Source organism: Chiloscyllium punctatum, chromosome 10 (assembly GCF_047496795.1).
Source record: "Chiloscyllium punctatum isolate Juve2018m chromosome 10, sChiPun1.3, whole genome shotgun sequence".
Lineage (NCBI taxonomy): Eukaryota > Metazoa > Chordata > Chondrichthyes > Orectolobiformes > Hemiscylliidae > Chiloscyllium > Chiloscyllium punctatum.
The window spans coordinates 58594821-58609636 of NC_092748.1; the positions used below are offsets into that span (position 1 = coordinate 58594821).

At 39.2% G+C, this 14816-nt stretch overlaps 1 protein-coding gene across 3 annotated transcripts in view; it reads left to right on the plus strand.

Moving 5' to 3' along the window:
• col28a2a (collagen, type XXVIII, alpha 2a) overlaps positions 1-14816 on the plus strand; it is a 113386-nt gene that overhangs the window by 74400 nt on the left and 24170 nt on the right. For all 3 annotated transcript variants that reach the window (XM_072579257.1, XM_072579255.1, XM_072579256.1), the window contains 6 exons: positions 801-869; positions 1118-1189; positions 2141-2209; positions 3630-3698; positions 12050-12118; positions 13814-13882. In XM_072579257.1, coding sequence (XP_072435358.1) covers positions 801-869; positions 1118-1189; positions 2141-2209; positions 3630-3698; positions 12050-12118; positions 13814-13882 — 417 coding nt within the window. The remainder of the gene's footprint in view (positions 1-800; positions 870-1117; positions 1190-2140; positions 2210-3629; positions 3699-12049; positions 12119-13813; positions 13883-14816) is intronic.

Consider the following 14816-nt stretch of genomic DNA (forward strand, 5'->3'; position numbering starts at 1 on the left):
GTTATTCAAGGTGACAATGATTAACCAGTCAGCTTGGCAACTTGGAGAAATAGGCCTATACCAAGGACGTTGAAATTCCATTTGCTTGCCACCAGATATTCTTGTAAACCAATGCCCTAACTAGGAAAGTGATCCTCAATCATCAATTCAAAAGACTGCACATTGCAATATTTAAGTTAGTCTGACTATTTAAGACAGCCCAAGTTTTGTTTTGCCCCCCACAAAGCCATATGTTTGCACTGTCCATGTCTAAGTTGAGTTTTTTCTAGCTGTGACATACTTTTGTTGCGTTAGTACTCAACTCAATTTGTAACTCCCAAACGTGTCTTGTTCACTGGTACATTATAACTAGGGCAGGACTTCTACCTGAGAAAGGGGCAGAAATCTCACCTTTAAAGCAATTAACTTAACTTCCAACATCAAATGGTTGTCACAAGACCAATCATGGGGATGATGCATAGGCTCCATGCAGGGGTCAGTGATGTGAATGTGGGAACTGCGTGCTTTGTAATATCCAGTTCAATGAGTCTGAGAAACAGCCATATGCATATAAAAATAATACTTCAATTTCCTATACTAACATTATTATTATAACAGCTCCAGTTTTACAAAGAACACCGGTATTTCAGTTATCATTTGGATGATTAGGCTATCTTAATTAATTCTTGCATTATCTGTTCACAGATCCTGAATCCAAATGGAAATTTAAACAAGCAGCTGTGATCTCTATATGGTAAATGATCTTAAAATTATTACAGGAAATGCTGAGCATTCAGACTTTCCTTTTGTTGCCATCTTAGGGTGAACCAGGAGCATCAGGTCCACGAGGGGCTGAAGGTGTTGCGGGCATTGGAATTCAAGGAGAGAAGGTAAAATCTGAAACAAACAGGACATAGCGTTTGTACTGAGATATGGCCTACGCTTTCCCTATTGCCATTAATACAGTAATGCAGCAGATTGGCACTACCCCAGTCCATCAATTCTAGCACCTTCAAAAAGCTAGCAATCAGCTGCATTAGATTACACCAAGAAATTGAAGATAAACGTTTATTTATGGTTCATTAATACAAAAAGGAAAGAGCTCTTTCTCAAACATATGTCCTTTTGTTTTGTGTAGGGTGATATAGGTCAGAGGGGACTGCGAGGTTTGGTCGGTCCACCCGGATTGACAGGCCCAATGGGACCAAAGGCAAGTTCACTTCTGTACTGAGTTGTAGTGCTTTGTAGCATTACTGAATTTCACCAAGCCATGCCATCTGGTAATTGTTCATGTTTTTGTGTGCAACCAAATTCAAACGTTTCATGCTGAGATAAAAGTGCAAATTTGAATTTCATTTACACAATCAATGGCTATTAATGTAACCAATGTTCCAAGTGTTCCACAAGCTGGAAACAGATGCAAAAACCCAAATCCTGACTGATAAAAGAAGGCAGAGGGTAGGTAATAGATGGCTTGGTTGAAAAGACAATTTGAGAAAGAAATAGAGATGTGGAAGTGTTTGGGAAGGATGTCTCAAAAGTACAGCAGGGAGATAAGACTGAATAAGGCACAACAGTCTTTTATCAGAAATAGTATGTGCACAATGGAGCAGAGAGCTAGAGAATGTTATGGAGCATGTTAGGAAAGAGTACCAAGAGATTTGAAGACACATTTGAGGACATTAGATTTTACATGTTTCTGAATGGAAGCTATTAGGGGACCAGCACATTACACACTGCATAACAGCAGCTTGCAGGCTGTTAATAAGGAGAAAGAACTTGTGATGGAGGAGAGCTTTGTGTCATCATCTATTAGAGGATTGTGAAAAGCTGATTTTTGGCATGTTAAAATGCTGTGATCATGCCATTTTTATTCATATTAAAATAAAACATACAGCATGATATTCATGAAAGATCAGCAGAAGCAAGCTCACATCTGCAACTTAGCATTGACACTGAAATGTATTTCCAGGAAAGTTTATTGGACCAATTCTTCCTAACATTAATAAGGTGAAGTAAATGTAATTGCCATTGACAATGTCATTCCTATGGTGAAACATACCATAGTACTCACCGCAATACAATGATTACTTATTAAGGATTTTATTCACATTTTGCATCAGATTGTTAATAATCTGTTTTGTTTTAATTCACATTGCAGGGTGAACCTGGTGCTGCAGGGCGCCTAGGAATGCCAGGCCTTCCAGGTCGTGGCATTATGGGACCAAAGGTAGACAAGTGTATGACATTATAGTAGTCTTAAAATGCCTCATTGAAAAAAATGTTGGTGAACAAGTCAAAAAGTCAACTGTTTTCTAACACTACATCAAAGTCAGCTTCACAGTTCTGCATGTCATATATGGCAGAATAGGTCTTGTGGCATAATGGGGGATGTGCTTGTTTCTGAGTCAGGAGCATTGGTTTTTAGTTCTATCTGTGAGCTTTGTGTCTGACGATTCATAATGTGGCCAAACAAATTGACTATCAACTTGGAAATCTTTCTAACATCGATCAGTGGCAGGCATTGAGAGCAGGAGAGGTTCCTGGTCAACCATGTGAGAAAAAGAAATTGGAATTTTTTACCATCACTATCCAAAACTCCAAACTAGGGCATGCAGACATAAGTGGGACTCCCAAAATGATCTTTACATACCGTGAGGTAAAATTCTGAACTAAATGTCACAACAGACAACAGACAAAATAATTCTAACATTAACTAATGTAATTTCTGACATCAGCATAATTAATGATTAACAAATATTCTGCAACTTCATCATTATAGCAATTTTGAATTGCTTAATTAATATCGTTCTATCTATTCAATATTATTTGCATTTATTTGAATATACAAATTGAGATGTTCATTTCAGTTAATTTTCTACATGGAGTTCCTCCTTGGAAAAATACAATATCCCTACATACTCATGGGAATCTCTTACCCAAAACTACCAGACTGGAGAAGAAGTGTTTGTGAATGTGGCAATAAATCTAGAGTATCTCTGATAAATCCAAGTGAAAGTCAAGCACAAACAGTGGAAATGGTGTGTAAAAACCAAAGCCTCCCATCCACTTGCCTCTTCAAACATCTCCTATCCCATGTGCGGCAGTGTGTGCAGTTCCAGCTATGGACTGTTTAATCACCACAGGACCCACAACTCCGGAGTGAATGAAAGTCATCCTTGGGTCATGAGGGGCTGCATAAGAAGAAGACATATATTTGAATATAAAAATTAAGAATTCGGTTATATCAACTTACTAAATTGAATTCCAACAGCAAGCAAAATATTTAAATTATTGTAAACATTTAAAATAATATGAGCATAAAATCAAAACAAAAATAAATTAATTGATCTATCATTAGTTGATCAGATTTTGCTGTTATGTATAACATCATAGGTCCATAAACTGAGATCGGGCATTTTCTTGTCATTGAGTGAGAGTTATTTTATCAGTTTCTTCCATCGAAAACACATATTAAAGAGCCAACTCACTTGGATGCCTCCTGTCTTACCTAAATGGATCAATTGGTCCTGCAAGAAGGTCCTGGAAGCAACTTATCATCTTTTCATAACTTTTAGACAGAATGCAACAGAACTTACACAAACTTATATTTGATTAATAGATCATTCTTAAATCTGTTTTTTTTATAGGGTGACCCAGGTCCCCTTGGTCCCGTTGGCCCTGTAGGTGAAACTGGAGTTGGAATTCCTGGTCCTAAGGTGAGAGTTACTTTATATTTTTTTCAAAAATGAGAAAACAAAATCTCATGGTTTTCTGGTATTTGTGGAAAAGTGTTGTACAATTCAGTGAACAGTCAATGCACATATAGTCATTTTCACTGAAATTAGGAATTTACGCATCATTGATTAACATTATAGAATTTTAGGTTTTCACTTAGAATTGTTGGTACAAGAACAATTGTTAATTTTAAACTGATATTGATGGATTTTTGAAAACAAAAAATTCCAAAGGACCGTGGGTGGATATATTGAGTTAGGGTGTAAATCAGTCACAGTCTAACTGATTGGGAGAACAGACTATTGGGACTAAATGTATTGTACTCCTTTGGATAGAGGTGGGCAATTAAAATCCACAGGATCATTTTGATTTGTATGCAGAGGTAACAGTTCAATTCAAGAATTATCTTCAATGCCATTCTATAATAAATCAATGGTCTAGCACTGTGAGGGTTGAAACACAATTCCAAATAATTGGATTCTAGCCACAGCTGCTGCCAGACATGCTGAGTTTCTCCAGCAATTTCTGCTTTTAGTTTAGCTCACCAGCATCTACAGTAATTTGCCTTTATGTTATTGCAACTTGGAATTATTGGTTGAGTCAAAATAGCAACAGACTTTCCACTCCCTGTTGCTGTGGAAATGAAAGGAGAACAGAGACAAAATTTAAATGTTTTGCATTTTCTCAGTGACAAAAAAACATTGCAACCGAATTGATTTTTAAAAATCTGCTCAAATAATCGCATCAAATTTGTTGTCAAGAAAGCTGTGGACATAAACATTAGAGCTGGGGGGAAAGGTGCGACAGCTGTATTGCAGTCTAGATGTCACTGAGGTACAGAAAAGCCAGACTGAAGAAATGTTGAAGCTGTCAAAGACACACCTTGAACCTCATTAATGTTACTTCTGAATAGTATGTGCTGAACTTCAGAACTCTGGGGAAGAGGGAATCTATTGATCATTAGCACTGATACATCTAGCTGGATCCTGAGAGTTTGGACAATTGAGGAGTGATCTCTTCAGAGATGGGATTGTCTTTGGCACAAGAAATCTGCTGAGGGAGAACAAATTTGTTCTCAAGAAAGCTGTGGACATAAACATTAACTCGAGCCTATAAATGGGAGAACAAATGAAACTTTGCATTATGCTGAGAGACAGTCTAGGCTAAACGAGAACAACATATTGGAAAAAAGGAAGAAGTATTTACAGAAAAGTGAGCAGAAGGCCGAGATGAATGGGCAAGATGTAAATATTGTGGTGACATCATGCACATGGAGAATGCAGTCCTCTCATTTGAAGAAACTAAATCAATTTACTGGTTTTGGAAAGAAAGAAGATGCGGAGTTCCAGACTGTAGGCATAAAGCAAAATCCATTCACCCCAACTGAAGCATGTCTAAAGTTTGGGCTAGTATCTTTAAACATGCCAGGAGATGATAGCAGCATTTCTCAAGACAATAAGCCTTTGAATATTGAACAGATCCTAAAGGATTTCAAAAATATCACCTCAAAGTGATGAGAGTGTCAGACCAACCCAGCGTCTGCTCCAGAGAACCTCACATACAACCTGAAAGACCAGACATAATTGGAGAAGAAGGGAGTAATCAACAAAGTGACAATACGGACTGAATTTATAATATAATAGTGAAAGAACATGGAAAACTGACAGAATATATAGATCCAAAGGACCTAAAACCTTTAAAGATATCTCATTACCCCTGCCAACCATTGAATAAATTATGTTAAACCTCTAAAGGAAAAGGTCTTTACCACTATTGATGCCAAGTATGGTCACTGGCAACTGAAGTCGGATGAAAGCAGCGTTTTCTAAGTATACTTTGGGTGACATTTGGGAAATATACACACAGTCAATGATCTTCCTGAAGTGGAAGCTATTATGGATGATCTGCTTGAGTATGTCTATCGAGTCACAATGGAAGAAATCACTGCAGACCATGATCAGAATCTAGTGGAACTGCTAGAGACAGCTTGCCAGGTGTACCTGAAGGTGAGCAAGAAAAGATGCAGTTGAAGTTCATAGGCCATGTACTGACTGTAAAAGAATTTCACCTGGATGCTGACAAGTTGAAAGTTGTAGTAGAGGTGCGGTGATCAACAGATGTGAAAGCAATTTGTTGGATTTAAGAACTATCTAACAAAATTCATGCATAATTTATCATCAAAGTGTAAACTTCCATGTAAGTTCATTGCAAAAGATGAACAGTCGAAGTGGAACCAACAAAAAGCAGCATTTTCTAGAATCAAAGAGCTAACAATGACAGCACCAGTGCTAAGGTACAATGATGTCAATGGTGAAGACATCTTGCTATATGATGCCAGAAAGACAGGACATGGATCAATTTCTAATGCAGCAAGAACAGTCAGTTACATTTTTCTGCAGGGTGTTAATGCAAACTAGATGATGTTATTCTCGGATTTGAGAAAGTGTGTGCCTATTGTCTTTGTAAGCTTTTCAATTAGTACCTATTTCAAAGAGACTGAGTGACAGTAGAGTTCAAACACAAGCCAATTCAAAACATCTTCCTCAAACTGCCTGTGTCTGCTGTAAATTATCTGTGAAGAATTTTACTTTATTGCTGAGGTATCAACTGGATGCGATGAACAGGCAGGGGAAACAGATATACAGCACTGGAGAAAGCTAAGGGTCCTAAGATAGTGCTTGAAATTTTCCATATTCAATGAGAAGCAACACATTAACATGCTCTGGAAGTCATTAACCCAGCACAGCATCTGAAAGGCAGATATCTTTCTCAAATCAAACAAAGTACTCAACAAGATGCAAATCTTCAAGTGATACAGATAGTAGCGAAGAAAAATAATTCTCAATTCACAAGTGAAGAATTCAGCCACTTCCTACATTACTTGAAAATTCAAGCCCATACATTATCTTCACACTGTCACGAGTCATATACAAAACTAGAGGCAGTCGTGAAAATTTGTCAGATAATCCTAAAGAAATCTACCACCGATTTATACAAGCAATCCTTTGAGTTCAGAAAAATACCTACAAAAGAAATGGGAAGCAATCTAGTTTAAAGACTAATGTCACACTGCAACCGATCTAACAATCAACCAAAAGTGTAAAATCTATTGAAGCCAGAAGTAACAACAGGTATGAATGACAAAATCAAGGTGGAACAATGGAAAGCAAAATTTCATTTTAACTATCACTTCAATACTCAGCTCTAGCAGTGACTTGACATATTTAGCAAAGTGCAAATGTTAAATGCTCTCAACAGGAGTAAGTCCATATGACAATTTAGGTCTTGTGCTGAGCAGTTGATATCTTGATAATGAGTGCTGAATGTGAATGATCAGATATATCCACAACCTCAGACATTACGTACAGTTAGACAAGCTGTGCTTTCGCTGAAGGCAGCTGGTTACCTCCACAGAGTACAGAATAATCTTGGTCCCACAGGTCACTGTTCCCCAGCAACAGAAATAGATCAGCAACAATGTTTAGCCTGTTAACAGCTCTCACCACAGTAATGACACAGCCCAGATACGATTATGAATGAATAATTACCAGAGGAATAGCCAACAATCAATTGTGCAGTTTTCCAGAAGGAACAGGAAGAATACAAATCTAATGCATGTATGATGTACATGCCTCTCAAGAGTAGAACTGACTGGAGTTAACACATTTTTTGTTTAAGAATATTGATTCTCTTTTTGATTATGTACATTGGGTAACTTCAGGCTGCAGATGATGGCGTACACAATTAGTTTTTGCTTCTTTTATGCAGAAATGATGTCTAAGAAAATGTAAAGGTACCTAATGGACTGGCTGGTTTGTAATCATGTGACCTCTACCTCTGCCTTTATGTCCAGTCTGTGGCAGCCATTAAACACTCGTCACTTGAAACATAAACCATTGGCTTGTTGAAGCAATGCCTTTACTGTGTGGAACACTCTGGAGCAGCCCTGCTGTGTTAGTCACAGCAGGTATCAGTATTTTCCTGGAGATCTGGTTCATGCTGAAACCCCCCTGCATTGTAAAGGTCAGCCCTTGTTACCAGCTGTGTAGGGCTTTAAAAACTGGAGGATGGATGCTGAATGAGGAAGAGTAGAAAAGAAAATGAGGACCAATGTAAGCCACCCTTTCTAGACAGGATGTCCAAGAAGATCTTAAACATGTGCAACCAGTAACTGAACCTCAATTTCTCATTCACCTATACTTTGCCTTCTGTCTCACTGACCGTCACAGCATCTACCTCACAATAATGCAAAAATAAACGCCAGTAGAAAATGAATATTTCAAATCAAATTTTACAAATGAATGATTCCATTGTACACATAAAGATTAACTAACCATTCTTATAAATTCCCTTCAGAGTCTGACATTCATTTACCTTTATCTCTCTTCAGGTTCCTATTCAAAGCTATTCAAGTGTCTGCAGCAAAGCTGCTAGAAGGATGCTAACTTTCAATGGGGGAGACTGTTTTAGAAGATAATAAGAAACTATCCTCAGCCAAGAATGGCAAATGGCAGGTTGAATCATTTTAGCTTGGATGGACAGTCTATGCAAGGTGGCTGAGAGTGGCAGGAAGAATATTATTTAAATGGAGAAAGACTGCAGACAGCTGCAGTGCAGTGTGACTTGAAGTCTTTGTGCATGAAACATAACAAGCTAGCATTCACATTTAGCAGGTAATAAAGAAGGCAATGGACTGTTGTCCATTATTTCACAGGAATACAGTATAAAAATAGAGAGCTCTTGCTAAAACGAGACAAGACACCAGTCAATTCACACCTGGAATATTGTGAATAGTTTTGGTCCCCTTATCACAAGAGACACACTCTCACTGTAATCAATCTAGAAAAAGTTCACAAGGCTGATTCTGGGTTTGAAGGGACTTTTTACCTGGAGAAGTTGTGGAAGTTGGGCTTGTACTCACTAGAGTTTAAAAGAATGAGAGGAGACTTTAAGGAAACATGTAAGTTTCTGAGAGGCTGAAGAACATGGGATGCAGCAGTTCCAGAAGGCAGCTCAGCAGCACCTTCTAAAGGGCAATTAGGAATAGGCAATAAATGCTGGTCCAGCCAGTGACGCTGACATCTCACAAATGAATTGGAAAAATAGGTGTGGAGAGATTGTTTTCCTTTGTGGAAGAATTTAGGACCACAGGGCATAATCTTAGAGTAATGGGTCCTCCATTTAAGACAGATGGAGTGGACTTCTGTCTCTGGTGGTTGTAAATCAATGGAGTGTTTTACCATAGAGGGCTGTCACTTTACAACATTAGTGAATGCAAAAAGGAACAAGCTTGGAGATCTTGCAATGTTACAGACATCCATTTCTATTAGTTTGGTGTTCTTATTAAGACATATGTTTTTTTGCTTTTTCTGCCGCTGCCTGACTTTCTGCAGTCAGTATAATACGATTACAAAGGGACGAGCATGGCTGCCTTACTGTGTGACTCCTCACAAATGTAATTCCTTTGCAAATATGGCAGTTATCTTAGGTTGATTAATCATGGACTGCTTCATTTTTTGAAGACATTCATCTTGACGTGGTTAAGACAATATCCTCCTTCCTTTTGAAAATGACACACTCAATTGGGAAATGTCTTGAAGTGGTCTCAGGATATATGTATAAACATATTTTTGTCTGGAATACGTTATTTTGTCTCTGTTGGACAGTGAGTCAGTTTTTGCATACACCAACTCAGTCATCTGACTTTCAGTAACCATCTTTGCAGCACATTGTTTACTTTTTAAAGGAAAAGTCAGTTTCAATGAGTCCACATTGGATCTTTAAAAGTTAGGAACATGTTATTTTGCTGCAGGGCTATAACACCATATTCCATGTGGTTAACAAATAATGGTGTCCAGAACAACTTACATTCCTTTAATATACACAGGGGTGATTTTGACATTGTGATAGTGTAGAATGTGTGCTTGTGAGACAACAGGCCACTCTCAATGTTTCATTCTATTGACTTACTATCACTGATTTAACTCTGTCACACAAAGTAAAAAGCTACCTTATTTTTTGTTCACTCGTAGGATGTGGGTATCACTGGCTAGCCAACACTTATTGCCCATCTCTAGTTGCCCTTGAGAAGATGGTGGTGAGCTGCCACCTTGAACCTGCTGTAGGTTGACCCACAATGCCCTTAGGGAGGGAATTCCAGGATTTTGACCCAGCAACAGTGACAGAACAATGATATATTTCCAAGTCAGGATGGTGAATGGCTTGGAGGGGAACTTGCAGGTGGTGGTGTTCCCTTATATCTGCTACCCTTGACCTTCTAGATTGAAATGGTTGTAGATTTGGAAGGTGCTGTCTCAGGATCTTTGAATTTCTGCAGTGTATCTTGTAGATAGTACACACTGCTGCTACTGAGCATTGGTGATGGAGGGTTGGATGCTTGTGGATGTGGTGCCAATTAAACAGGTTATTGGAGCTGCATCCATCCAGGCAAGTGAGGGGTTTTCCATCACACTCCTGACTTGTGCCTTATAGATGGATAAGCTTTGGGAAGTCAGGAGGTGAGCTATTTGCTGCAATGTTCCTAGCCTTTGACCTGTTTTTGTAGCACTGTGTGGTGAGTCCAGTTGAGTTTCTGGTCAAAGCTAATTCCTAGGATATTGATAATAGGGGATTCAGTGGTAGTAACACCATTGAATATCAAGGGGTGGTGATTAGATTGTCTCTTATTGATGATGGTCATAGCCTGGTATTTGTGTGGTGCAAATGTTCCTTGTCATTTGTCAGCCCAAGCCTGGATATTGTCTAGATTTTGCTGCATTTGAACATGGACTGCTTCAGTATTTGAGGAGTCATGAATGGTGCTGAACATTGTGCAATCATCAGTCAACATCCCCACTTCTGACCTTATGAAGGGAAGGTCATTGATGAAGCAACTGAAGGAGGTAGGGCCTAGGACACTACCCTGGGGAACAAAGTGCAGACAAGTGATAAAGTCATAGGGTTTACAGCACAGAAACAGACCCTTCAGTCCAACTTGTCCATGCCAACCAAGTTTCTCAAACTGAACTCATCCCATTTGCATGCACTTGGCCCATATCCCTCTAAACCTTTCTGATCCATGTAATTTTTGTCTTATGTGATTTCTGTTGGATTATTTGCAAGAAGATCCTGAAGCCTTACAGGTTGAACCCTTTTGAGGAGGCAATATTCAGGTCTCAGAGACTGCAAGGCATTTATATTAAGCATCAGATATATTTAATGTGAACAGTGAGAAAAAATATAAAGTCACAAAGACAAAATTTCCAAACTGAAGATCTTCCATGATCCAAGCTTGAATAGAAAATTAAAAGTGTTTTCGTAGGTCAGATTCAATTTGTACTGTCATGGGTTCTATTCAGTCTCCTGAGGATAGTCACTAACCATAAGTAAACATTTTACAGAGATAAAGCTCAGAGAAATTTCTGCCTAATCTCTCAACAGATTGATTTGTAAAGGCAATCAGGCAAAATAAACAAATCTCAGGATAAGCCATAGACTGGAAAAAGTCACTGTGCAATACAATGTGCATGGATTTCACTCCTAACCAAAAATGCTTAACTAAGGCTGTATGCTGAGAAAGAAACCAGGATGAATATTTAGTTTGAGATTTTTTAAAAACCAAGATTACAACCTAAAATTTATGAAACACACAAGACTAGCACTTAGCTGGAATAGGATTCCAACTGATGCTGGATGTCTGCACTTCTTTCCATGAGAAGCATGAGCTGCACACCGCTCGTGGACATCTCCAGGTAGCTCACTGGCAAAGAGAATTTCCATTTGGTCCACCGCCTCACTAACAGCAATAGATCCTGGAAGTTGGGTGGCAGTGCTATGGAGTAATGCAGTGATCAGGAGACAAGGGTGACTTTCACAAAGGGAGCTGAGGGGAATTAATTGGCCATTTAAGGACTTCAACAAAGGCAAGGATAGGGAAACAGCATTAAGTCTTGCTGTGCCCCTGTACAATAGTGGATTGGCAGGAGGTGACCCAATAATTTTATTAGCCCCATTGTCTAGAAACCTGCTGGCAGGGACTTGTAAAACTTTGCCTTTACAAATCAATCTGTTTGTAGATCGGTCACAAATTTCTCTGAGCTTTATCTCTGTAAAATATTTACTTACAGTTAGTGACCATTCTCAGAAGACTGAATAGAATCCCTGATGGACAAATTGAATCTGACCTACAGAACACTTTTATTTTGTATTTATGCTTGGATCATGGAAGATCATCATTTTGGAAAATCTGTCTATTTTACAACAAAATTCTGTGCAACCTATTGCCATTGAATATGTGAAGTCATTTCATTATGTTATTGACATTCGATGTTAGGGTGATCGTGGCCACCCAGGACCTCCAGGGCCAATTGGACAAAAAGGAGATGGATACCCAGGAGCACCTGTAAGTATCTGTAAATGTAACATTGTAAACCTATGTTTTGGTGCATGTGAATCTTTACTATTGTTAATAAATTTCCATAGTTTATTTTAAAATTAATGGCACCTTTGGCACAAGTAAGAGCTACGCAGACAGAAATGCATTGCAAGACCATCGGAAGACTAGTGGGTATAAGCAGGCAATGCAGGAGTCTTCTGTGGCCATTTGCCCCATCAAACAGAGATCCTGTTTAGTTGGGGGAAGGATGTTTGTGCGTGCATGCGTGTGTGTATATACATACATACATATTGAAAGGCCACTCAAGTGAAAGCAGCAGCCGAATCAGTGATACTAAAATTAGCTCTATTTTCAGCAGGGACGGTTGAAGTGTAGGCAAGCAATAGTGATAAGGGGCTCTATAGTCAGCAGCACAGAGAGGCACATCTGTGGCCATGCATGAGACTCCAGGTGGGCTGCTTCCTAGCTACCAGGTTCAAAGATGTCGCTGAGTGGGACACAGGACATTCTGAAAGGGGAGAGTGAGCAACCAGAGGTTGTGTCCATGTTGGCATTAATGGCATAGGCAGGAAGAAAAATGATATCCTGCAAATGGAGTTCAGTCAGCTACTCAGGCAGTCAGGGTGTTGCCCACAAAAGGGATGGGAAGCTGAATGTTAGGCAGTTCTCCACATGTGTTGGCTCTTTCTGTCCTATGGAGGTTGGTTTATCCTGGAATGAGAGAGAGGCAAGTGTTAAGGGAGGTGAAAGTGAGTGGCATGGCTGTAACTTTTTGTGCAGCTGGGAAGGTGCTCCGAGCGAGTGAGTAAGCAGCAAGGAGGGTGTACAGGGTTGCTGGTGTTGAGGATTGGAGTAGGTGAGAGCAAGTGAGGGGAGATGTTGCAGACAGTGTTGAGTGATAGAGCATGAGCCTCAGTGGGAAGTGGGTACAGTAGCAGAGATAGTGAGCATGAGATATTGGAGAGAAGATGTTGGCACTTACATTGGAGCAATGGAAAGGGTAATTGATATTCCTCCTACAGTGTTGGGTATTTCTCCAAAGGCGGAGACTGAAATGACCCAGGTGACAACCTTGGACCAGACTGGCATGGTCAGGTGATGTGACCTCCTCTGCTGTCCTGGGCACTATCCCCTCCAACAAGACCTCTAGGTCCCTGCCATCAAAATGGAACACCAATTTTCCCTCCATCTGCCATGAACCAGGGCAAAAATCAAAAGCCCGGTTGTGCAGGGCTGTTCTCAGCTGACAGTGTTTGTCTGGGTGCACAATGGTGTTTTAAAGATGCTACCAGCACTAGGGATGCCAGTCAACTCCTGCAGTGGCAAGAACCTGTTCTGGGAACAGGTGAGGATAAGAGAGAGATGCCATTTTGAAAAGTGTAGGCAGTTAGAAGTGAGTTTGATTGGAAGCCATGTCAAAGCATGCTGGGTCTTGCAGCAAAAAGCTCTCTCAAAAAACTCAAGACAGTTGCTATTAGCCAAAAAAAAATTGATGCAGAAGACCAGCAATGATTGTAGACAGGATCAGGATGCAATGAGGTTGACTCCTACTTCTAGATCTTATGTTCCAATGTATTTTTCATACGGTCACTTTTCTGGGCATCTGATAATATTATGCTTATCCTTAATAAAAGTCCCTAATGAAAATGTAATGGATATTGGTGGAGAAAAACTAAAGATATTTTATGCTCTAATCGAAAGGGTTTGCCAGGCCTCCCAGGCCCTACCGGTGAACAGGGGCCTATCGGAATTGGATTCTCAGGGCCTAAGGTATGTAAACATACTTGATAAGATATATTGAATTATTCTTAGCATTTTACAGTTAAATTATGTAAGTTTAATGAACTACATGTATTTACAGGATTGGAAGTTTACATGTAATTAAAAGCATTTACTTTTATTTGCTATTAAAACTGTGTAGCAGTTCAAACGTGACTAACCAGATTAAGTAACTTCCACAAAAAAGGCACTTTAAGTAAATATTACTTTGGGATTTTCATTACAATGTTTTCTTTATTTTATGTGATGTGCACCTTGACTTCCTGCAATTGATGTGTTATTTGTTGAGGACAGTGGAAATAAAATTAAAAATTTCTTGAAAAGCTTCTTCTGATTTTGTTTCTGATTTCCAGTATCCACAGTTCTTTGGAAATAAAATCAATTTGCTTTCATTTAATGAGCCTGATGACATGTTATAAATTTTGTAGAGGTAGTGCTTCTATGACACAACGGTTACGTTCTTGTGCAACCCCACATTATAGAAAAATTGCGCTTTAGGAACAGCATTTAAAGTATTGGCAATGTATTCAAGTTACAGCCAACACGCGTGATAAAAGTTCATACTTTAGAAACATTGTCCATAATTCATCAATCGTTACAGCAAATTCACGCGAGCAAAATGTGTGTTGTAGCAGAGCGACCTGTTTCGTCTTGAAGCAATAATGAGAAAACATCATTGGCTGATTTTAATCTATCTCACCTAGCAGCAAGAGGCCAGGGCAGTAGCTTTAAAACACTGTCTCAATTCTGCTGGAATTCCACTGGCCACCAGTTATCTGAAACTAGCATTAGAGGCACATGGGAACTTCAGGATCGGCTTCTAATTACAACACAGACCTTGATTGCATTATAACCCAGGCTCCAGTAGGGAAGCCACAAGTGAAGGCAATAAGGTGCGGAGAGAGCCTCAATTGGCATCACTCAC